We start from the raw sequence: 25590 nt of genomic DNA on the forward strand, positions 1-25590 counted from the left end.
GTGCCTTTGTGAGTTCCTGCAGTGCATCTTGTAGATGGTACGCACCGCTGCTACTGTGCGTTGGTGATGGAGGGAGTGAATATTTGTGGATGGAGTGCCGATAAAGCGGGTTCTGGATGGTGTCAAGCTTCCATAGAATGCCTACATTGCAGGCCATTCAGCCCATCAAATCTGCACCAAGCCCCTGAAAGAGCACCCTGCCTCAACCTAATCCCTTGCCCTAACCCAGTAACACCACCTAATGTAACCTGGCACTAAGGGGCATTTTGTTTTAGCATGGCCAATCCACCTGACCTGCACATCTTTGGACTATGGGAGGAAACTCGGGCCCACCGGGAAGAAACCAGGGGCAAACTCCACACCGACAGTCACCCAAGGTCAAGATCAAACCCGGGTCCCTGGGCGCTGTGAGGAAGGCACTGTACCGCCTGTGGAGTGTTATTGAAGCTGCTCTCGTCCAGGCAAGCGGAGAATATCCCTTTCGTCATTCACACTAGGGCGGGAACGGCCATGATAAATTCCCCCTTGGCGTCCAGAAATGTGCAGGTGCGGTGGGGTTACGGGGATGGGGGTGGGAGTGGGCCTCTTTCAATGTGTCGTTGCAGACATGATGAGCTGAATGGTCTCTTTCTGCACTGTATGGAGTCTGCAGGTGAAGTTACCAAAGGCAGGATTCCCAGTCTCTGGACTGCTGGAGCTGGGTGGGCGGGGCGTGGATGGAGGGGCGTAGGTTCCGGAGATGGCCGAGCCTGCGTCTCCCCCCCCCCCCCCCGCCGCGCTGCCGGAAATGGCCGAACCCGTGCCCGTGCCTCCCGGCCGCCGGAGATGGTCGACCCCCGGGCCGCCGGAAATAGCCGAGTCCCCGGTCCGCCGGAAATAGCCGAGTCCCCGGGCCGAGCTTCTCCGGAAGTAGCCGAGTGCCGGGGCCGAGCTCCTCCGGAGATTGCCGAAGCGCCCAGAGGGTTGAGTCCGCCGCTCGGGGAGGGCGTCCTGTCGCCGAGGACGATGGCCACTTCAACGGAGCGCCGCGCTTTCGCTCAGAAAATTAACCGGTGAGTGAGCCCGCGCACCCCGCCCCCGGTTGCAACTTTTAACTGACCGGCGGCAACTTTTTTTAAAATTTTGCCCCGTCCAGGGGGGGGGGGGGGGGGGAAATGAGAGACTCCCGAAAGTGAGGAGTTTTAATTCAGTCAGCGGCAGGAAATTTACCTCAGGGGATGAGAAACAAAGCGGCGAAGGAGCGGGACGGGGACCGGGCTGGATCTGCGCCCGGGTGGGGTGGGCGCAGGTGTCAGCCCGCCGCCTGCCCCTCACGGCTGTGCCCGGTGCCCGGCCCCGCCAGGCGCCCGGGGGAGCAGCCGTGCCCCCTTGCCCCGCACTTGAGGGCAAGTTTCGGTTTTCCGTCCCGCCGCCGGGAGCGGAAAATAGGGCCGCTCTCCGGCGCCCCCACCGCCGGTGGCGGGGAGGGGTTTCGTTCAGGGCGAAACCGGGTCCACTGGACCCCAATGACAGCCTTCCCCGGTGCTCTGCCCTCTCTCCCTTTTCTTCTCCAACTCTTTCTCTCTTCCCTCCTTCCTCTATTCTTCCCTCGTGCGGGATCAAGTCCCGCGCGCGGTGCCAGCGATCCGGGTTCGATTCCGACCGCGGGTGACTCTGAGCTGGATTCATCCGCCCGCCGCAAGACCGCCTGGGGCGAGGCGCGGACAATGGAGAAGTCCGTTGACCTCAGCCCCGAAGCCGGAGAATCCCGTCCCCTGTGTGGAGTTCTCTCCGCGTCGCCGTGGGTTTCCTCCCGCAGCCCATAAGACATAGGAGCAGAATTAGCCCATCGAGTCTGCTCCGCCATTCAATCATTGCTGATCATTTCTCATCCCCATTCTCCTGCCTTCCCGCCGTAACCCCTGATCCCCTTATTAATCAAGAACTTATCTGTCTCTGTCTTAAAGACACTCAGTGATTTGGCCTCCACAGATTCACCACCCTCTGGCTGAAGAAGTTCTTCCTCTGTTTTAAAGGATCGTCCCTTTAGTCTGAGATGGTGTCCTCTGTTTCTAGTTTTTCCTACAAGTCGCCACTTCCACTCTATCCAGGCCTCGCCGTATCCTGTAAGTTTCAATAACATCCCTCCTTATCCTTCTAAACTCCAATGAATACAGACCCAGAGTCCTCAACCGTTCCTCATACGACAAGCTCTTCATTCCAGGGATCATTCTTATGAACCTCCTCTGGACCCTTTCCAAGGCCAGCACATCCATCTTTGGATACGGGGCCAAAACTGCTCACAATACTACACATGAGATCTGACCAGAGTCTTGTACAACCTCAGAAGTACATCACTGGTCTTGTATTCTAGCCCTCTTGACATGAATGCTAACATTGCATTTGCCTTCTTAACTGCCAACTGAACCTGTACAGTCCAAAGATGCGCAGGTCAGGTGGGTTGGCCGTGTTAGAATTGCCCCCGAGAGTCCAAAGTAGGGTGACGGGGATAAGGGTGCGGCATTGGGCCAGGGTAGGGTGCTCCTTCGGAGGATCGGTGAAGACTCAATGGGCCTGATGGCCCTTGTCTACACTGCAGGGATTCTGCGATTCTCCTCTTCAGCTCACAAGGTTCAAGTTATGTGTTCCACGTCCCGATCCAGAGACGACAGGACAAAAGCTAACTTTAAAAATAAATAAATTTAGAGTACCCAATTAATTTTTTCCAATTAAGGGGCAATTTAGCGTGGCCAATTCACCTACCCTGATAATGGGGGCGAATGCCACGCAAACACAGGGAGAATGTGCAAACTCCTCACGGACAGTGACCCAGAGCCGGGATCGAAGCTGGGACCTCGGCGCTGTGAGGCAACAATGCTAACCACTGCGCCACCGTGCTGCACAGGACAAAAAGTAACTTACAGTTAATTCCGGAGAGGGAGCTGCACTGTCGGAGGTGCTGTCCTCTGAATGACGCCAAACCTGCCTATCGTACAAGGTGACAGCAAAAGATCCCAGGACATTATATTGAAGATGAGCAAGGGTATTATCCTCTGTGTCCTGGGCTGTATTCCTCAATCAATGGGCAGGATTTATCAAGCAAGCACCCCCGTTGTAGCAGCAGGTGGCCTGCTATTGGCCGACAGCGGAATCCTTTGGTCCCGCCATTGTCAACGAGGTTTCCCCTGTGGAATGTGCCCCTTGGCACTGGAAAGCCCATGGCGCGGGTGTGTCGGCGACGGCACTGGAAGATCCAGCCAGTGTGAGCTGCTGGGGAGTGCTGTTTATGGGATCCTGCTGTGTGGCTCTCATGATGCTAACACTACAATAATGACTATACTACAAAGTGGCTGTAAAACTCTTTGGTGCATCCTGAGATTGTGAAGGGTGTTATATAAATGTGTATCCAGATGGACTTCACAATAGAGTCTTGAAAGATGTAGCTAATGGGATAGTTGATGCTTTGGTTTTAATTTTCCAAAATTCCCTAGACTTGGGGAAGGTGTTGTTAGATTGGAGGATAGCAACGTAACTCCTTTGTTCAAAAAGGGAGGGAGACAGAATGCAGGGAACTAAAGACCAATTTGCTTATCATTTGTCGTAGGAGAAATGTTAGAATCCATTATTAAAGATGTTATAGAAGGGCACTTGGATAAATTCAAGACAGCGAGCAGAGTCAATGTGGTTTTTTGAAAGGGAAACCCATTTAACAAATTTACTGGACTTCTTTGAAGGAATCACATGTACTTCGATTGCATTTGATAAGGTGCCACATCAAAAGTTATTGCCTAAAATAGAAGCTCATTGTGTAGGGGGTAACATAATATAATCTTTATTGTCACAAGTAGGCTTACATTAACACTGCACTGAAGTTACTGTGAAAAGCCCCGAGTTGCCACATTCAGGCGCCTGTTCAGATACAGAGCGAGAGAATTCAGAATGTCCAAATGACCTAACAGCACATCTTTCGGGATTTGTGGGAGGAAACCGGAGCACCCGGAGGAAACCCACGCAGACACAGGGAGAACGTGCAGACTCTGCACAGACAGTGACCCAAGCCAGGAATCAAACCTGGGACCCTGGAGCTGATTGACATGGATTGAAGATTGGTACCTAACAAGAAACTGTAGATGTAAATGTGTCTTTTACTGGTTGGCAGGATGTGAAGGGCGGTGTGCTACATGGATCAGTGCTGGGACCTCCAACGTTTTTATTTATATAAGTGACTTGTATGAAGCGACTATAGGTACGGTTTCTAAAGTTGCTGACAATGCAAAGGTAGATCGGACAGTAAATTGTGAAGAGGATGTAAGGGAGCTACAAAGGGACATAGTTTAAGTGAGTGCCCAAAAATCTGGCAAATGTAGTATAAGGTGGACAAATGTGAAATTGCCCATTCTGGCAGGAAGAATAAAAAATAAGCACATTAAACAGTGAGGGACTGCAGAGCTTTGAGGTGCAGAGGGATCTGGGTGCCCTGGTGCACAAAACACAAAAACTGCGACACGGGTACAGCAAGTAATTAGGAAAAGTACTAGAATGTTGTTGTTTATTGTGAGGGAAATTGATTACAAATGTCGGAAGGTTATGCTTCAGTTGTACAGGGCATTGGCAAGACCACATTGCAGTGTTAATGTAAGCCTACTCGTGACACTAATAAAGATTGTTATTATTATTTTGATAACACTGAGAGAAGCTTCCATTTTCATCATGTGAATCTCTTGTCACATGGCAGTTCACCTGTTGGAAGAATTGTACTCCAGACGAATGTCTGTCCTCCCAGCCACACGTGGAGTCACCCAGGAGCTGGAATCATGGTTCACTTAATCCCTTTCTTGTCCCTGGGTGCTGATTGTTGTCCTTCCAGATCAAGATTAGCCTTCTCACACGCAATGAACCGTCAGACTAACTGGTTTTGTGATCTTTATTTGACATGTGGAAGAAACAAAGAAGCTGGCTTGATATGAGACACTGAGCTATTTACAATCGGCAGAAATGTTTGAGCTTGTTTTGCGAGGTCGTGCAGCTCCTACGTCTGTTGTGTAGGAGGCAAGATTTTTATTTATTTTCGTGACAGAAAGATAAGTGGGCATGAGATGAAATTGATAGTATTCCTGCAGATAACCTCCAAGGATTTGTTTGGAGATTTATTTCCTTTGAAGCTTTCTTTCTTTTCTTTTCTTTTTACTTTAAAAAAAAATATTTTTATTGAGGTATTTGAAAATTTTCATAACATTAACAAAAACAATAACATCCACATGGGAAAATGAACGTTTCCCCCCCACCCCCCCCCAGCCCAATCTTCACGCATCTCAACCAGACAACATCAATCCCCCCCCCCCCCCCCCCCCAACCCCCCTTGGAATACTGCATCTGCTGACATTTTAATTTTCCCCAAGAAAGTCGACGAACGGCTGCCACCTTCGGGTGAATCTAACATTGACCCTCTTAAGGCGAACTTTATTTTCTCGAGACTGAGAAACCCAGCCATGTCACTAACCCAGGTTTCTACACTCGGGGGCTTCGAGTCCCTCCACATTAATTAAATCCTTCGCTACCAGGGAGGCAAAGGCCAAGACGTTGGCCTCTTTCGCCCTCTGAACTCCTGGATCTTCCGACACTCCAAAAATTGCTACCTCCGGACTTGGCACCACCCATGTTTTTAGTACCGTGGAACATAGAACATAGAAAATACAGCACAGAACAGGCCCTTCGGCCCACGATGTTGTGCCGAACCTTTGTCCTAGATTAATCATAGATTATCATTGCATCTACAGTGCAGAAGGAGGCCATTCGGCCCCCTGAGTCTGCACCAGCTCTTGGAAAGAGCACCCTACCCAAACTCAACACCTCCACCCAACACCAAGGGCAATTTGGACATTAAGGGCAATTTATCATTGGCCAATTCACCTAACCCGCACATCTTTGGACTGTGGGAGGAAACCGGAGCACCCGGAGGAAACCCACGCAGACACGGGGAGGACGTGCAGACTCCGCACAGACAATGACCCAAGCCGGAATCGAACCTGGGACCATGGATCTGTGAAGCAATTGTGCTATCCACAATGCTACCGTGCTGCCCTTAAGAACAAATAAATCTACACTATATCATTTTCCCGTAATCCATGTACCTATCCAACAGCTGCTTGAAGGTCACGAATGTTTCCGACTCAACTACTTCCACAGGCAGTGCATTCCATGCCCCCACTACTCTCTGGGTAAAGAACCTACCTCTGATATCCCTCCTATATCTTCCACCTTTCACCTTAAATTTATGTCCCCTTGTAATGGTGTGTTCCACCTGGGGAAAAAGTCTCTGACTGTCTACTCTATCTATTCCCCTGATCATCTTATAAACCTCTATCAAGTCGCCCCTCATCCTTCTCCGCTCTAATGAGAAAAGGCCTAGCACCCTCAACCTTTCCTCGTAAGACCTACTCTCCATTCCAGGCAACATCCTGGTAAATCTTCTTTGCACCTTTTCCAGAGCTTCCACATTCTTCCTAAAATGAGGCGACCAGAACTGTACACAGTACTCCAAATGTGGCCGTACCAAAGTTTTGTACAGCTGCATCATCACCTCACGGCTCTTAAATTCAATCTCTCTGTTAATGAACGCGAGCACACCATAGGCCTTCTTCACAGCTCTATCCACTTGAGTGGCAACTTTCAAAGATGTATGAAGATAGACCCCAAGGTCTCTCTGCTCCTCCACAATGCCAAGAACTCTACCGTTAACCCTGTCTTCCGCATTCATATTTGTCCTTCCAAAATGGACAACCTCACACTTTTCAGGGTTAAACTCCATCTGCCACTTCTCAGCCCAGCTCTGCATCCTATCTATGTCTCTTTGCAGCCGACAACAGCTCTCCTTACTATCCACAACTCCACCAATCTTCGTATCGTCTGCAAATTTACTGACCCACCCTTCAACTCCCTCATCCAAGTCATTAATGAAAATCACAAACAGCAGAGGACCCAGAACTGATCCCTGCGGTACACCACTGGTAACTGGGATCCAGGCTGAATATTTGCCATCCACCACCACTCTCTGACTTCTATCGGTTAGCCAGTTCGTTATCCAACTGGCCAAATTTCCCACTATCCCATGCCTCCTTACTTTGTGCAGAAGCCTACCATGGGGAACTTTATCAAATGCCTTACTAAAATCCATGTACACTACATCCACTGCTTTACCTTCATCCACATGCTTGGTCACCTCCTCAAAGAATTCAATAAGATTTGTAAGGCAAGACCTACCCCTCACAAATCCGTGCTGACTATCCCTAATCAAGCAGTGTCTTTCCAGATGCTCAGAAATCCTATCCTTCAGTACCCTTTCCATTACTTTGCCTACCACCGAAGTAAGACTAACTGGCCTGTAATTCCCAGGGTTATCCCTAGTTCCTTTTTTGAACAGGGGCACGACATTCGCCACTCTCCAATCCCCTGGTACCACCCCTGTTGACAGTGAGGACGAAAAGATAATTGCCAATGGCTCTGCAATTTCATCTCTTGCTTCCCATAGAATCCTTGGATATATCCCGTCAGGCCCGGGAGCTTTTCCTCGAGCTTACCAATCTGTTTCACACTGTCCTCTCCAACAATATCGCCCCTCTCATTTGTAAATACAGAAGAAAAGTACTCATTCAAGACCTCGCCTATCTCTTCAGACTCAATACACAATCTCCCGCTACTGTCCTTGATCGGACCTACTCTAGTCATTCTCATATTTCTCACATATGTGTAAAAGGCCTTGGGGTTTTCCTTGATCCTACCCGCCAAAGATTGTTCATGCCCTCTCTTAGCTCTCCTAATCCCTTTCTTCAGTTCCCTCCTGGCTATCTTGTATCCCTCCAATGCCCTGTCTGAACCTTGTTTCCTCAGCCTTACATAAGTCACCTTTTTCCTCTTAACAAGACATTCAACCTCTCTTGTCAACCATGGTTCCCTCACTCGACCATCTCTTCCCTGCCTGACAGGGACATACATATCAAGGACACGTAGCACCTGTTCCTTGAACAAGTTCCACATTTCACTTGTGTCCTTCCCTGCCAGCCTATGTTCCCAACTTATGCACCTCAATTCTTGTCTGACAACATCGTATTTACCCTTCCCCCAATTGTAAACCTTGCCCTGTTGCACGTACCTATCCCTCTCCATTACTAAAGTGAAAGTCACAGAATTGTGGTCACTATCTCCAAAATGCTCCCCCACTAACAAATCTATTACTTGCCCTGGTTCATTACCCAGTACTAAATCCAATATTGCCCCTCCTCTGGTTGGACAATCTACATACTGTGTTAGAAAAGCTTCCTGGACACACTGCACAAACACCACCCCATCCAAACTATTTGATCTAAAGAGTTTCCACTCAATATTTGGGAAGTTAAAGTCGCCCATGACTACTACCCTATGACTTCTGCACCTTTCCAAAATCTGTTTCCCAATCTGTTCCTCCACATCTCTGCTACTATTGGGGGGCCTATAGAAAACTCCTAACAAGGTGACTGCTCCTTTCCTATTTCTGACTTCAACCCATACTACCTCAATAGGGTGATACTCCTCGAACTGCCTTTCTGCAGCTGTTATACTATCTCTAATTAATAATGCCACCCCCCCACCTCTTTTACCACCCTCCCTAATCTTATTGAAACATCTATAACCAGGGACCTCCAACAACCATTTCTGCCCCTCTTCTATCCAAGTTTCCGTGATGGCCACCACATCATAGTCCCAAGTACCGATCCATGCCTTAAGTTCACCCACCTTATTCCTGATGCTTCTTGCGTTGAAGTATACACACTTCAACCCATCTCCATGCCTGCAAATATTCTCCTTTGTCAGTGTTCCCTTCCCCACTGCCTCATTACATGCTTTGGTGTCCTGAATATCGGCTACCTTAGTTGCTGGACTACAAATCCGGTTCCCATTCCCCTGCCAAATTAATTTAAACCCTCCTGAAGAGTACTAGCAAACCTCCCTCCCAGGATATTGGTGCCCCTCTGGTTCAGATGCAACCCGTCCTGCTTGTACAGGTCCCACCTTCCCCAGAATGCGCTCCAATTATCCAAATACCTGAAGCCCTCCCTCCTACACCATTCCTTGGACATTGCCTTAGCAAAACCCTGCCAAAACCCTCTAAGCTTCGGGCATGCTCAAAACATGTGGACATGATTTGCTGGGCTTCCTGCGCACCTCGCACATCTATCCTCTACCCCGAAGAACTTGCTCATCCTAGCCACTGTGTGCCCAGTAGACTACCTTAAATTGTATCAGGCTAAGCCTGGCGCACGATGAGGAGGTATTAACCCTGCTTAGGGCATCCACCCATAGACCCGCCTCTATCTCTCCACCTAGCTCGTCCTCCCACTTGCCCTTAAGCTCCTCCACTGGAGTTTCCTCAGCCTCCAAAAGCTCCTGGTAAATATCCAATACCTTCTCCTCTCCCACCCAGGTACTGGAAACTACTCTATCCTGTATACCCCGTGGCAGCAGCAGCGGAAAGGCGGCCCCTGCTTTCTCAGGAAGTCTCGCACCTGCAAATACCTAAAACCATTCCCTAGTGGCAATTTAAATTTATCCTCCAAAGCTTTCAAGCTGGGAAAGCTCCCATCTATAAATAGATCCCCCATCCTTCTGATTCCTGCCACCTCAGGAACCTGCCATCTAGCCTACCTAGTATAAACCCGTGGTTATAAATCGGGGTCCAAATCGATGCTCCCTCCAATCTCGTACCTCCTCCATTGTCCTCAGAGCCGCCACTACCACTGGACTTGTGGAGTATCGGGCTGGCAAGAACGGCAGAGGTGCCGGTACCAGTGCTCCCAGACTGGTGCCTTTACACAACGCCGCCTCCATCCGCTCCCATGCCGACCCCTCCCCCACTACCCACTTCCTAATCATGGCTATATTAGCCGCTCAGTAGTAATTGCAGAAGTTCGGCAGCGCCAACCCCCCCCCTCTGCTCTAGCAACACTTTCTCCACTCGCGAGGATTTACTCGCCTACACAAAGTCCAAAATAATCTTATTCACCCGCTTGAAAAAGGCCTTGGGGATGAAGATGGGGAGGCACTGAAAGACAGATAGAAATCTGGGGAGGACCGTCATCTTCACGGTCTGAGCTTTCTTTCTTTTCAATTGAAATGCATAAACGCGCTTCAGCGATTTCGATATTGCAAAGTGTGTACAGCAAAGGTCATTATTCGGGTTCTGGATTCCAGGTAGAGGGCTTCAGACGAATGGATGGCAGAAGGTGATTATAAAGTATTAAAATCCATTCAGGTTCATCATACAACGAGTGTGAACCCCTGATGTGTTTTTAAAACCATCACTCAAGGTTGAATTACAGCCTGGAAGTTGCTGCCTGGTATTGATTGTTCTTCAGTGTACTGATTTTCTGTGAGGCACATTATTGTGATTTTGGTCTGTTCTTTATCTGGATAATGCTCATGTGGATTGGTGAAATATTTTATTTGATAAGTGCCTTTGGACATTTTACTTCATTAAATTTCCAACTTGATATCAGATGATAAACGTGAGGTATGGCAAAGGTTCTATCTGCTGAACTGCTCTCAAATATCTTCCAATGTGATGCAATGCCAATAGAATACGTTCAACGACACCCTCGTTCCTCATTGTAATTGTAAGAATTTCGATATCATAGATCATAGAATTTACAGTGTAGAAGGAGGCCATTCGGCCCATTGAGTCTGCACCGGCTCTTGGAAAGAGCACCCTACCCAAGCCCACACCTCCACCCTATCCCCATAACCCAGTAACCCCACCCAACACTAAGGGCAATTTTGGACACTAAGGGCAATTTAGCATAGCCAATCCACCTAACCTGCACATCTTTGGACTGTGGGCGGAAACCGGAGTACCCGGAGGAAACCCACGCACACACGGGGAGGATGCGCAGACTCCGCACAGACAGTGACCCAGCAGGGAATCGAACCTGGGATCCTGAAGCTGTGAAGCAATTGTGCTAACCACTATGCTACCGTGCTGCCCATTAGACAATTAGACAATTGGTGAGAGTTTGTACATTTATCTCATTGCTTTGTTGATGCAACGATATTACATAGTCCTTGCTCCATGATTCAAATAAAAGCAAATAATGATGACCAGGGAAGCATTGTTCCATGGTTTATAACATTAAACCCCCAAAACTAAATTGTTATCTCGGTTTTCCCAACTGGCATTATCTGATGTTAAAACAGAAAATGCTGGAAATGCTCAGCAGGTCTGGCAGCATCTGTGGGACGAAACGGGGTGAGTGGATGGAATTTTTGACTGAGTGTCAACTCGGGTGGGGAAAGTGGGGCATAGCCCACTGGCTCCGCTCTTGACTTATCCCGCTATGTTTTTTGACTTTTGTCAAAAAAATGTCAAGGATGCAGGCAGGCCCCCTGATGTCAGCCTGCCCCACTGGCAACCTCAACTCTTTTAAAGGACACTCCAATGTGAAAAAGGTAATTATAAGAACCCCACTGCCACAGGCTCGGAACCCCTGGCACCTCCCCTTGTCCCCCTCACCCCTGGCACTGCTCCGGTATCAAGGGGAGGTGCCGGGAGATAGTGCCAGGGTACTGCCTGGTCATGGCCCTCTTTTCCTGCCCCCCGCTCCTTTGGGAGTTGGACTTACATGCACGGCCCCATCGGGTCTGTTTGTTAGTTTCCCGTTTTTGAAAACCTGTTGTAAACCTTGCAGACCTGATGTCAGGTCGGATGGGGGGGAACTTTCCTGTGTGTGTGTGTGGCGGGGGGGTGGGGGTGGGGGGGGGGGGGGAGGGAGGGGGGGGAGAGAGATATTACACCGGATGCCCACTAATTAAATTACAGTTTATTCAAATGGGATTCACATCATTGCATGGTGGGAACCCCATTACATCATTGGCCGGGGCGGGGGTAAAAGACGCTTTGGGTCCATTGATTTTCCACCATTCCCCCCACCCCGCTGAAAATTGAGGCGGAAAATCAATTTCCCTTCCCCCCCTCCCCCGGGACCTTTCATCAGAATCTCATGTTTACTATTCCATTTTCTAAAAAATAGTGCTGAATATTTATACCAATGACCCATCCAAATTGTGCAGAGTTCTGTAGTTGATCTCAGTAGAGCCAATGGTTCAGAATGTTGTTGCTGACTTAATGTGCATGGATAAGCAAAGGAAAATCAGTCCTGATCAGAACTCAACATTACTTACTGTGAGTGTCTGTGTGCGCATATGCTTGCTTTGGGTGAGATACTTTGTTGCTGGGAAATCGCTTTGGAACGTCCTGTGGTCATGAAAGGTGTTATATGAAGCAAGTTTGTTTTTCTTTTGGTTTATATTTATTTATTTTTCCATAAATTTAGAGTATCCAATTTGTTTTTCCAATTATGGGTCCATTTAGCGTGGCCAATTCACCTACCCTGCACATCTTTTTGGGTTTTGGGGGTGAGATCCACGCATACACGGGGAGAATGTGCAAAGTCCATACGGACGGTGACCTGGGGCTGGGATCGAACCTGGGTCCTCGGCGCAGTGAGGCAGCAGTGCTAACCACTGCGCCACCGTGCCGCCCTTTGGGTTCTATTTTATAATTAACTTTTACTTAGTTGCCTAAAGTAAGGTAAAAATTAAATACACAAAGAACTAACTATGCAATATCAGAACCTTTGATGGTGCTCACACCTGTATTCTGTCAATAATGAGTTAGAAACACAGCCCTAAATTATATCCCAAGCTCATTTTCATGTATCCTTTATCTGCCCGGGCCCACCTCGGTATAAAGGAAATAACAATGGGTGGAAACAGGATCCATCTTAGTTTTTCAGCAGCCTACTGCTTCCTCGGGTTCAGAGAAGAGCAATCAGAGGAGGTGCCACTCTTTGTTTTATCTCCACTCTTCTAACTCCTACACGGTGTTTGTTTTACCCCCTTCTCCCCATCTGCTTTGTTATATCCATGTTTCAAGCCGCTGGTTGAGATGACCTTTGGCAGGCGCCTCGGAGTTGATCACACATCCATTCTCATTTCCCCAGTTGGTTAACGGACAATAGAGAAGTGTGCACAGCCTCATTAGAGGAATAAAATATGAACACAACAGCTTTCAAAGATCTTGGAAGTAATAGAGTTTGAGGGAGTGCCAACTTATTTTATCCTCTAATAGAACTCCAGCTTTGGCCGGTGGATTAATGACTGTCATTCCATCTGAGTGCGAAGGCTGTTTTTGATTTGCTGTGTCATTGAGTGGTTGCATGTTGTCTCTGTATTTGGAAATACATTGAGAATAATCTGTAGAGCAGGTTAAATGTTAGCTGCGACTTTTGAGCATATAGTTTGTCGCTGTGTCTCCTTTGCAGTTCGCAGCACAGTTTGAGTAACATCGAACCTGACCCAGAGCAGGAACGACTGCTCTGGCGATGGACTAATGTAAAGAAGTGAAAGCAGTTAGTGTGAAATTTAAAGGGAGGTCTGTGCAAGGCTAGCGCTACTCTGGTTGCTGTAGCTAATTGAGTAGCTTTGCTAAATTTCAGGCTGGATGCATTGATGTGCATTGTTTAAAATGAAAAGGAAACCTATTCATGCTTGACTTGGCAGTATTGAAGATGAGGGGAAATCACTGGGACTTCTCAATAGATTCCCATCAGCATGAAGGTGAACAATCTGTGAGCTAGTCGGAAAGGGAGTTCCCTGCTCACAGTAACATAGGAGTAGGCCATCTGACCACTCTAGCCTGCTCACCATTTAACTAGATTGTGTGCAAATGGCTGCTTTGTTTTCTATCAAATAACAGTGACTGCACTTCAAAATTGGAAGTTCCCTTCAATCCCAAGGAAGCCTGAGAAGAACTTCAAAAGTGCGTCATTGCCTATAAAGTATTTGGGATGTCCGGTGGTCATGAAAAGCATTATATAAACGCCATTTTCCCATACTAAAGGTAAAAGTCGCCACAGTCCCAGGTGACCACAGGCTGCTTTCTCCTTTGAGGGTGAGAGCTGACTGGTGGCGATTTAACCTGAGAATCACCACACCTCAGGCGGATGGCAAGGTTGAGAAGGAGGCACCCTCATGAATAACCTCTAACCCCATATTCTTGATGTCCATTGTATCTAAAAATCTGTCAATCTCTGCCTAAAACACTCGATGACTGAGCCTCCATAGCTCTTTGGAGTAGAGAATTCCAAAGATTCACCACCCTCAGAAGAAATATCTCCTCATCTCTCCTAAATGGCTTACCCCTTATTCTGGAGGCTGTGCCCGTGGTTTCCAGGACCTAAACCGCCCTCCCCTCCCCCAGCCAGAGGGAACATCCTTCTGACATTACCCGATTGAGCTCTGTAAGATTTAGTACGTCTCAATGAGACCACCCTCATTCTTCTATATGATAGAGAATATATGCAGTCTCTACAATCTCTCCTCATAGGATAATCACGCCATCCCAGGAATCAATATGGTGAACATTTTGTGAACACTTCCTCTATGACAAGTGTATCCATCCTCAAGTAAGGAGACTAAAACACTACGCAATATTCTAGTTGCTGTCTCACAACGGCTCGATACACTTGCAGCAAGACCTCTTTACTCCTGCACTCAAATACACTTGCAAAAAAGACCGTCATACCATTTGTCTTCCAAATTGCTTGCTGCACCTGCATGTCAGTTTTCAGTGACTCATGAGCAAGGACAACCAGGTCCCGTTGAACATTGACACTTGTCAATCTCTCAACCATTTAAGAATTGCTCTGTATTTCTGCTTTTCCGACCAAGTTAAGTAACTTCACATTTTTCACACTGTAATGCATCTGCCATGCTCTTGCCCATTCAATTAGCCTAAACCTGTCTTCAAGCCTCCTTGCATCCCCCGCACAATTCACACTTCCTAGTTTGTGTCATCAGCGAACAGGAAATATTACAATTGATCCCACATTCAAATGGTAGTAGTTATTCTTGCAGCTTTGCTTCATGTTTTTAGAAGACATTGGTTTGTAGAGGTAGTCTATATTATGCCTCATTCTCCCCATTGTCTGAACAGGGAACAACACATTCTTGTTTTTTTCCTGCTGATTTTAGATGAGCTTATGTAAAGCTTCAGCAAGGCATTGGATCCCAGTTAGCTTAGTTACATTGGTTAACAGGCCTTTGAAGGCAGGTGCAGCTTCGAATTTTGCACTGCTAAGTTGGCTGATCTCAGCTGAGACACTGGTAGGGATAGTACAATTGATCTGAGCATTCTTGGTTGAAGAAGTGGTTTAGTAAAATTGACAACACCATTCCTTTGATTGCATCGCCTGCTGACCCTGGCCAGTTCTAACTCTGGCTGCCATAGAGGACTTGCTCATCTATTTCTGATGCATCCTGCTGCCTGCTAATTGAATGGCCTGGATTCTTTAGTCTGCTAGCATGCCTGCCTGACACAGGTGGACCTCAAGATTAAGTGCCAACCAGAACCCTGTTGTGCAATTAGATCCGTGACAAACTCACCAAAGCCCGACCTGCATGGCACCCTGGGCTTGCTGACTTGTTAGCACCATGTGTTATTTGAGGGAGCGTAAAGGCTAACATCCTGAGAGAGAGAAAGCAATGCTTGCATCTCCCCTGGCCTCATTGCTGCTCCCGTGTATTAGAGCTCATCACTTTCACTGATCTGTGGAGACTAGTTATGAAAGATGAGCAACTTCTTGAAAGCCTGTATATATTTGGTCTAAAGAAGACACTTGCCCCCTGCAATGTGGAGCCTAGAGCCTGCTCTTGGAACTTGCAGCAAAGTTGTAAAGGCTGGTGACACTTACTCGCTTTGTAATAATAATAATCTTTATTAGTATCACAAGTAGGCTTACATTAACACTGCAATGAAGGGCAGCATAGTGACCCAGTGGTTAGCACTGCTGCCTCATGGCGCTGAGGTCCCATGTTTGATCTGGATTCTGGGTCACTGTCCGTGTGGAGTTTGCACATTCTCTCCGTGTTTGCATGGGTTTCGCCCCCACAACTCAAATATGTGCTGGGTAGGTGGATTAGCCATGCTAAATTGCCCCTTAATTGAATAAAATAAATTGGGCACTCTAACTTTAAAAAAAAGTTAATTTAAAAGAAAACACTGCAATGAAGTGACTGTGAAAATCCCCTAGTCGCCACACTTCGGTGTCTGTTCGAGTATACTGGGAGAGTTCAGAATGTCCAATTCACCTAAGAAGCCCGTCTTTCGGGACTTGTGGGAGGAAACTGGAGCACCCGGAGGAAACCCACACAGACACGGGGAGAACGTGCAAACTCCGCACAGACAGTGACCCATGCTGGGAATCGACCCAGGGTCCCTGTCGCTCTGAAGCAATAGTGCTAACCACTGTGCAACCGTGCCGCCATGAGAACCTTGCTGCAGCATCCCTGGAGATGGCCGCATCCATCAAGGTTGGTGCAGAGTACGAGTTGATATCGCACTAATTAGACAAGACTTCTTCATAGAGCCTTTCAGTTGCCTGATGTAACTGCTTGCAAAAGATGACCAGTCATTTTTGAGTTGAGCTTCTGAAATGATCTACTTTGTCCTGCATAGCAGAGTTGGGCAAGGACATTGCCCTCTGGTATATTCACTCCTCGACTATCCCTGTCACCAGTACCTATTGCTGTTCACTTATGCTCAGTGTTCTACCAGAAGCCTAGTCTCTGATTTCTACTCATAATGTCTGGGGACACTCATGGCCTCTATGACTCCATGAATAATGGCATAGCACCAGTACCTTCTTGCAAGCAATGGACCTGTACTTAGGACAGTCAGTACCTCCAACAGGCAAAATGGTCAGTCCCTTCAGGGAGAGGAAAAATGTTCAGGTTGGGAGGTGGGAGGGTGGTGGTGACAGTGACAGATGAAGAAACTGGGCAACAGGAAGAGCTGGATACAAATGTAGCAAAAAATGGTCTGTCTCCTTTTGTGTTGATGTTCTTTTGTCACAGGGGGAGGTAACCTCAGCCTGATTCACTGTCTACTTTTAGTTTTTATTGGGCATTTCTGTTTTTTTGTTGTTGTTTATGTTTGGCAGATGATTCATTGTCAATTTCAGTCCCCCCTCTAAACCCTCCCTTTCCATTCACTGCGAAAATATAATCTCGCAATAGAAACTCTGACATTGCAATTGACCACATGTTTGGGACGAAGCCACTGGATAGCAGCAGCCATTGCTTGCCAGCTTTGTGGAGCTGAACACGGGTACTCGACCAGCTTGTGAGCAACATCATTGTGCAGTTCCTCAGCCGCCTCCCATCCTTTGTGTCTTGTTGAATTTCGTCCATGCCCACATTGATTGATTGGCTCCTCCTGTGTTGCACCTTTTGTCCTCTAGCTTCATCATTGCTCAGTCTTTAATTTTGATAGAAAATTGGGAGCACAGGATGTATGAGGGATTAAGTGTGAGGTTTGAAAACGGTCGAGTCTGATGGAATCCCTGGAAATCGAACAAGGTTGTTTCCATTACTGATTCTTTTCAGTTTGGCACGTTTAATAGTTTCACTGTTTTTGATTTATCAGTTTGCCAATGATCACACTCCAAAGTGCGTCTTTCTCGTCGAATTTAAAGCCAGGAGAAGCTGGGAGAGTGTGTGGGGGGACGCTGTTGGCTGACACTTGTCCAGCTGCATCTGACAGAAGAATCTCCACATTAACACATTCCTGTAACAGATTCACTGCTTTGATCAAAGAGATTCACTTCTGGGTTGCAAATAGCAAGCAATTGACTTTCACATCCTTTTAGTTCAGTGTTCCCTTTTTGTTTTTGATTTTCTTCACATTTGAGCTCGCCCTTATAAATAACTAAGCAGTTGGCCTCCTTGAATCTGAAAATAAAAAGTGATTGAAACATAGAATCATACAATTTACGGTGCAGAAGGAGGCCATTCGGCCCATCAAGTGTGTACCAGCCCTTGGAAAGAGCACTATTCAAGCCCATGCCTCCACCCTATCCCCGCAATCCAGTAACCCCACCTAAACCTTTTTGGACATTAAGAGCAATTTAGCGCGGCCAATCCACCCAGCCTGCACATCTTTGAACTGTGGGAGGAAACCGGAGCATCAGGAAGAAACCCACGTTGGAGAATGTGCAGGCTCCGCACAGACAGTGACCCAAGCTGGGAATCGAACCTGGGACCCTGGAGCTGTGAAGCAATAGTGCTAATCACTGTGCTACCGTACCAGGGAAGTCAGCAGACCTGACTGTGTAATGAAGCTGAATTCAGATACAGGTTTTCAAATGTTCTATTTACACAATGTGCCAATCGTCCTGATATATTTGCCGCGTACTGTTTGAAATGAATTGGAAAAAGGCAATAAAAATACGTTGAAAGTTAGTTCTTTGTAACTGTTTAATCTCCATAAGCATTTTTGATGTGTCCTGCTTTTTAATGGAGAAAAGCTTGTTATAGGATAGTGATCAGATTGCGTAAAAGCAAATATTTCTTCCAGATCAATGTTACTAAAGTTGAATCTACCTACGTTGGCCCTGCCATGACCTCCTACAAATGCTTTCATTAGCAATCTAGTTGACTACCAGTCGTAGCTGAGGCTGAAGGTGCAGTTTTGGAGCGCTGTTCAGCACTGAACTTCCTACAGCTGTCTGTTACCAGGGAATCCTTCTTTGACCCCTCTAGTATTTTCCACTAAGTCATGAGAGAAGGAAAGACCTTTCCACCTGCTGTCCTCCACCAGCCAAACTCCACTTTCTATTTGGGACTGCCTCTTTAATTTATCCCTCCGTTAAATTGATTTTGTTTACTTTTGTGTTGTGCAAAATAGTTGTAACTCATTCAGCATGCTGCAGCCCAAGTTGTCCGCTGCCATTTCCTCAGCAGGTTCTACTGGCTTCTCACGTCCCTGCTTTCAAATTTTACCACTGCCTCGTCACACACACACCACTAAGGATGTCTCTTCAGCCCATTAGTCATTTCGGCACATTCCTCTCTTTCAACACTGGCTTACAACCAGCTCTATCTGTGCTTTACCACCATCAACAATGTCACCCCTGCCCTCTTAACTCCACCACTTGTCATTTCATTATGTTTTCTATATCTTCTTAAAACTACTTCTTTGACTACTCCCACTCTTTTCTCTCCTTTTGTTTAAATTTTAGAGTACCCAATTCTTTTTTTCCAATTGAGTGCCAATTTAGAGTGGCCAATCCACCTACCCTGCACATCTTTTTGGGTTTTGAGACCCACGCACACATTGGGAGAATGTACAAGCTCCACACGGACAGTGACGCGGGGCCGGGATCGAACCCGGGTCCTCGGCGCCGTGAGACAGCAGTGCTAATCACTGCGCCACCGTGCCGCCCATTCCTCGGGTTTGGTTTTGACTGTTTTCTTTCTCTTCAAAATCCATTGAGGGTTTTCTTTTACGTGAGGGAGAACATGGAAACTGTTCCGAAACTGTTAGACTCAGTATCTTATAAACAACAATGTGGAGTTTTATAAGACCCTTGCAAGTAAGTGTAATATATATGTGTCGGTGACAGGATCTGATGGGGTATTGGTGGATTTTATTTTGTGTGTGTGTGGTGAAATGCAGTTGAATTCACAGATTTTAGATTCATTAACACCGAGCTGAGCATGCACAATTCAGATAGAATCAATAGTCTGTGGACAATTCAGATGTGTCCTTTTGTTTAAAAATGGAAAGCGAGTCACTCTCACCTTTTTACAGTGTGAGAGTAATCTTTCTACAGAAGCCTAGTTGACTAATGTAAGAAACTGGAGTGTTCACGTCCTATGACGTTGCTTGTGGTGAGTCAGTAATTATGCTTCTGGGTTGTGGAATTGAGAACAGGGAGTGCAACAATAATGAAGCATTGTCTCTAATTTATGATGACATTTGCTTTCTTCTTTCTTTGACAATGTACAGTGGAATTAAAAAAGATTCATTCATACAAAATGGCACAGCTTGCTTCGATGTGTACTGAGGACATGGACATGGTGTTTGGCGAGCTGCCTAAGAGAGGGGCCAAGCCACTTCACGCAGTTGCATACCCCTTGTGTGTTTTATTTGTACATATGTTTGATAGGCTGCTCTTTTTTGTGTTTGAGGTATACGTTGGTTGCCTGAGTAATTCTTTTGAAAAAGTCTTGTTTAAAGAGTATTCTGTCGAGACTTCCGGGTGCGGCGATGACCAGCTGAGTCGCACGTTTCGGCAGCTCCCTGTGAAACGGACTTTTGGGCTCTTGATAGGAGCCCCAACGGCAATTTTAACGGCTGAAAACACCGTGCGGTAAACCAGAAGGGTGTTCCCCCTGGACACGGATGGAAAAAGGAGAGGAAAGTGGCCGGATTGCAGCGGATTCTTTGGAACAACGGCAAGGAAGGCAAGCAGAAACCAAGATGGCGTCGGAAGGTGGCAGTTTCATATGGGGCCCTGAACAACAAGAGTTTTTGAAACGCTGCGTGGAGGAGATAAAAAAAGGAAATGAAGAAAGAGTTGTTGGCCCCGATATTACAGGCGATTGAAGGGCTGAAAGAGGAACAAAAGACCCAGGAGCAGGAGCTTCGGGTCGTGAAGGCGAAAGCAGCAGAGAATGAAAACGACATACAGGGCCTGGTGGTGAAGTCGGAGATACAGGAGGCACACCAGAAACGATCTGTGGAGAGGTTGGAGGCACTGGAAAATAACGCAAGGAGGAACAACTTGAGGATTCTTGGCCTTCCTGAAGGTGTGGAGGGGGCGGACGTCGGGGCATATGTGAGCACGATGCTGCACTCGTTAATGGGAGTGGAGGCCCCGACGGGTCCGTTGGAGGTGGAGGGAGCATACCGAGTTATGGTGCGAGGACCGAGAGCAGGAGAAGCTCCCAGAGCCATAGTGGTGAGATTTCTCCGTTTTAAGGATAGAGAAATGGTCCTTAGATGGGCGAAGAAAACTCGGTGTAGTAAATGGGAGAACGCGGTGATCCGCGTCTATCAAGATTGGAGTGCGGAGGTGGCGAGAAGGAGGGCGAGCTTTAATCGGGCCAAAGCGGTACTTCACAAAAAAAAGATAAAGTTTGGAATGCTGCAACCGGCAAGACTGTGGGTCACATATCAAGGGAGGCACCACTACTTTGAGACGGCGGATGAAGCGTGGACTTTTATTGTAGAAGAAAAATTGGAATGATTGGACTACGAAAATGAACGTTTGGACAAAGTGGTGGGACGAGTGGGGGGGGGGGGGGGGGGGGGCGAAGAGGGATTGTATGATTAATCCTGCGGTATGGTAACTTTTCTTTCTCCCACAGGTGGTGATGGGAGGAGGTGGGGAGGGAGAGGAGATGGGGCGTTGGCCATGGGAGGCGGGGCCGAGGGAGAGGCGCGGGCTTGGTTCCCGCGCTATGATAATTATGGCGGGAATAGAGAAGCAGGAAGGAGGGGGCGCCGCACGGGGCGAGCCGTGATCACGGGGGGAAGCCGAGGTCAGCCAGAGTTTGCTGACTTCTGGGAGCAACATGGGGGGAGTAATTACGCTAGCGGGGGGTCTAGCGGGGGGGGGGGGGGGAGGGGGGAATTACTGGGTTGCTGCTGCTGGGGAAAGGGGGGAGTGGGTGCGGGAAAGGATGGGCGGGGGGGGCACCGTCTGGGAGAAATACAGCCGCGTGGGAACTGGGCGAGAAGCTGGAAAAAGATGATGGCTAACCGGCAAGGGGGGGGGGGGGGGTGGGAAGCCCCCCAACTCGGCTGATCACGTGGAACGTGAGGGGGCTTAACGGGCCGATAAAGAGGGCACGAGTACTCGCACACCTTAAGAAACTTAAAGCAGATGTGGTCATGTTACAGGAAACGCACCTGAAACTGATAGATCAGGTTAGGTTGCGCAAAGGATGGGTAGGGCAGGTGTTCCATTCGGGGCTGGATGCGAAAAACAAGGGGGTGGCTATATTAGTGGGGAAGCGGGTAATGTTCGAGGCAAAGACTATAGTGGCGGATAACGGGGGCAGATACGTGATGGTGAGTGGCAAATTACAGGGAGAGATGGTGGTGTTGGTAAACGTGTATGCCCCGAATTGGGACGATGCCAATTTTCTGAGGCGAATGCTAGGACGCATCCCAGACCTAGAGACCGGAAAGCTGATAATGGGGGGAGACTTTAACACGGTGTTGGAACCAAGGCTGGATAGGTCGAAGTCCAGGACTGGTAGGAGGCCGGCAGCAGCCAAGGTGCTTAAGGATTTTATGGAGCAGATGGGAGGGGTGGACCCGTGGAGATTCAGTAGACCTAGGAGTAAGGAGTTCTCGTTTTTCTCCTATGTCCATAAAGTCTATTCACGCATAGACCTTTTTGTGTTGGGTAGGGCATTGATCCCGAGGGTGAGGGGAACGGAATATACGGCTATAGCCATTTCGGATCATGCCCCACACTGGGTAGACTTGGAGATAGGGGAGGAAACAAGAGGGCGTCCACCCTGGAGAATGGATATGGGACTAATGGCGGATGAGGGGGTGTGCTTAAGGGTGAGGGGATGCATTGAAAAGTACTTGGAACTCAATGACAATGGGGAGGTTCAGGTGGGAGTGGTCTGGGAGGCGTTGAAGGCGGTGGTTAGGGGGGAGCTGATATCAATAAGGACACATAAAGGGAAGCAGGAGAGTAAGGAACGGGAGCGGTTGTTGCAAGAACTTTTGAGGGTGGACAGACAGTATGCGGAAGCACCGGAGGAGGGACTGTATAGGGAAAGGCAAAGGCTGCATGTGGAATTTGACTTGCTGACCACAGGCACTGCAGAGGCACAATGGAGGAAGGCGCAGGGTGTACAGTATGAATATGGAGAGAAGGCGAGCAGATTGCTGGCACACCAATTGAGGAAAAGGGGAGCAGCGAGGGAAATAGGGGGGGTGAGAGACGAAGATGGAGAGACGGAGCGGGGAGCGGAGAGAGTGAATGAAGTGTTTAAGACATTTTATAAAAAATTGTATGAAGCTCAACCCCCGGATGGGAGGGAGAGAATGATGGAGTTTTTGGATCGGCTGGAAATTCCCAAGGTGGAAGAGCAGGAAAGGATGGGATTGGGAGCACAGATCACGGTAGAAGAAGTGGTGAAAGGAATTAGGAACATGCAGACGGGAAGGGCCCCGGGACCGGACGGATTCCCAGTTGAATTTTACAGAAAATATTTGGACTTGCTCGCCCCGCTACTGACGAGGACCTTCAACGAGGCAAAGGAAAGGGGACAACTGCCCCCGACTATGTCAGAAGTAACGATATCGCTTCTTTTAAAGAAGGAAAAGGATCCGCTACAATGCGGGTCCTACAGACCAATCTCCCTCCTCAATGTAGATGCCAAGGTCTTGGCCAAGGTAATGGCAATGAGAATAGAGGAATGTGTCCCGGGGGTGGTTCATGAGGACCAAACTGGGTTTGTGAAGGGGAGACAGCTGAACACGAACATACGGAGGTTGTTAGGGGTAATGATGATGGCCCCACCAGAGGGTGAAACGGAGATAGTAGTGGCGATGGATGCCGAGAAAGCATTTGATAGAGTGGAGTGGGATTATCTGTGGGAGGTGTTGAGGAGATTTGGGTTCGGAGAGGGGTATGTTAGATGGGTGCAGCTGTTGTATAGGGCCCCAGTGGCGAGTGTGGTCACGAATGGACGGGGATCGGCATATTTTCGGCTCCATAGAGGGACAAGGCAGGGATGTCCTCTGTCCCCATTACTGTTTGCACTGGCGATTGAGCCCCTGGCGATAGCGCTGAGAGGTTCCAAGGGATGGAGGGGAATACTTAGGGGAGGAGAAGAACACCGGGTATCTTTATATGCGGATGATCTGCTACTATATGTGGCGGATCCAGCGGAGGGGATGCCAGAAATAATGCGGATACTTGGGGAGTTTGGGGATTTTTCAGGGTATAAATTGAACATGGGAAAGAGTGAGCTGTTTGTGGTGCATCCAGGGGAGCAGAGTAGAGAAATAGAAGACCTACCGTTGAGGAAGGTAACAAGAGACTTTCGTTACCTGGGGATCCAGATAGCTAAGAATTGGGGCACATTGCACAGGCTAAATTTGACGCGGTTGGTGGAACAGATGGAGGAAGATTTCAAGAGATGGGATATGGTAGCATTGTCAATGGCAGGGAGGGTGCAGGCAGTTAAGATGGTGGTCCTCCCGAGATTCCTTTTTGTGTTTCAGTGTCTCCCGGTGGTGATCACGAAGGCTTTTTTCAAAAGGATAGAAAAGAGTATCATGGGTTTTGTTTGGGCCGGGAAGACTCCGAGAGTGAGGAAGGGATTCTTACAGCGTAGTAGGGATAGGGGGGGGGCTGGCACTACCGAGCCTAAGTGAGTATTATTGGGCCGCTAATATTTCAATGGTGAGTAAGTGGATGGGAGAGGAGGAAGGAGCGGCGTGGAAGAGATTAGAGAGGGCGTCCTGTAGGGGGACCAGCCTGCAGGCTATGGTGACAGCCCCATTGCCGTTCTCACCAAGGAACTATACCACGAGTCCGGTGGTGGTAGCTACACTGAAGATTTGGGGACAGTGGAGACGACATAGGGGAAAGACCGGAGCACTGGGGTGGTCCCCGATAAGAAACAACCATAGGTTTGCCCCGGGGGGAATGGATGGGGGATATGGAATGTGGCAAAGAGCAGGTATAACGCAATTGAAAGATCTATTTGTGGATGGGAAGTTTGCGAGTCTGGGAGCGCTGACCGAGAAATATGGGTTGCCCCAAGGGAATGCATTCAGGTACATGCAATTGAGGGCTTTTGCGAGGCAGCAGGTGAGGGAATTCCCGCAGCTCCCGACACAAGAGGTGCAGGACAGAGTCATCTCAAAGAAATGGGTGGGGGACGGTAAGGTGTCGGATATATATAGGGAAATGAGAGACGAAGGGGAGACTATGATGGACGAACTAAAAGGGAAATGGGAAGAAGAGCTAGGGGAGGAGATTGAGGAGGGGATGTGGGCAGATGCCCTAAACAGGGTAAACTCGTCGTCCTCGTGCGCCAGGCTAAGCCTGATTCAGTTTAAGGTATTACACAGGGCACATATGACTGGAACACGGCTCAGTAAATTTTTTGGGGTGGAGGATAGGTGTGCGAGGTGCTCGAGAAGCCCAGCGAATCATACCCATATGTTTTGGTCATGCCCGGCACTACAGGGGTTTTGGATGGGGGTGACAAAGGTGCTTTCGAAAGTAGTAGGAGTCCGGGTCGAACCAAGCTGGGGGTTGGCTATATTTGGGGTTGCACAAGAGCCGGGAGTGCAAGAGGCGAAAGAGGCCGATGTTTTGGCCTTTGCGTCCCTAGTAGCCCGGCGCAGAATATTGCTAATGTGGAAAGAAGCCAAGCCCCCGGGGGTGGAGACCTGGATAAATGATATGGCGGGGTTCATAAAGTTAGAGCGGATTAAGTTCGTCCTAAGGGGGTCGGCTCAAGGGTTTACTAGGCGGTGGCAACCGTTCGTCGAATATCTTGCGGAAAGATAGATAGGGGAGAACAAAGAAGGCAGCAGCAGCGGCCCAGGACTTGGGGGGAGGGGGGGGGGGGAGGGATGGGGGGGGATGGGGGGGGGGGGGGTGGCCTGAGACAAGGCAGTTGCCAATTAGGGCTAGTTTTTATTTTTTGTTATTTAATATTTATTTATTTGTTGTTGTTTTTGTTTAAATTTTA

The 25590-nt window shown here is 48.2% G+C and overlaps 1 protein-coding gene across 5 annotated transcripts in view; it reads left to right on the forward strand.

Moving 5' to 3' along the window:
• Nucleotides 1–951: 951 nt before the first annotated feature.
• The window catches only part of dock6 (dedicator of cytokinesis 6), a 241117-nt gene continuing 216478 nt past the window's right edge, over nt 952–25590 (forward strand). For all 5 annotated transcript variants that reach the window (XM_072491074.1, XM_072491075.1, XM_072491076.1 and 2 more), the window contains exon 1: nt 952–1052. In XM_072491074.1, the coding sequence (XP_072347175.1) occupies nt 1006–1052 (47 nt within the window). In that variant the 5' untranslated portion in view covers nt 952–1005. The remainder of the gene's footprint in view (nt 1053–25590) is intronic.

This window comes from Scyliorhinus torazame, chromosome 27 (assembly GCF_047496885.1).
Source record: "Scyliorhinus torazame isolate Kashiwa2021f chromosome 27, sScyTor2.1, whole genome shotgun sequence".
Classification (NCBI taxonomy): Eukaryota; Metazoa; Chordata; class Chondrichthyes; order Carcharhiniformes; family Scyliorhinidae; genus Scyliorhinus; species Scyliorhinus torazame.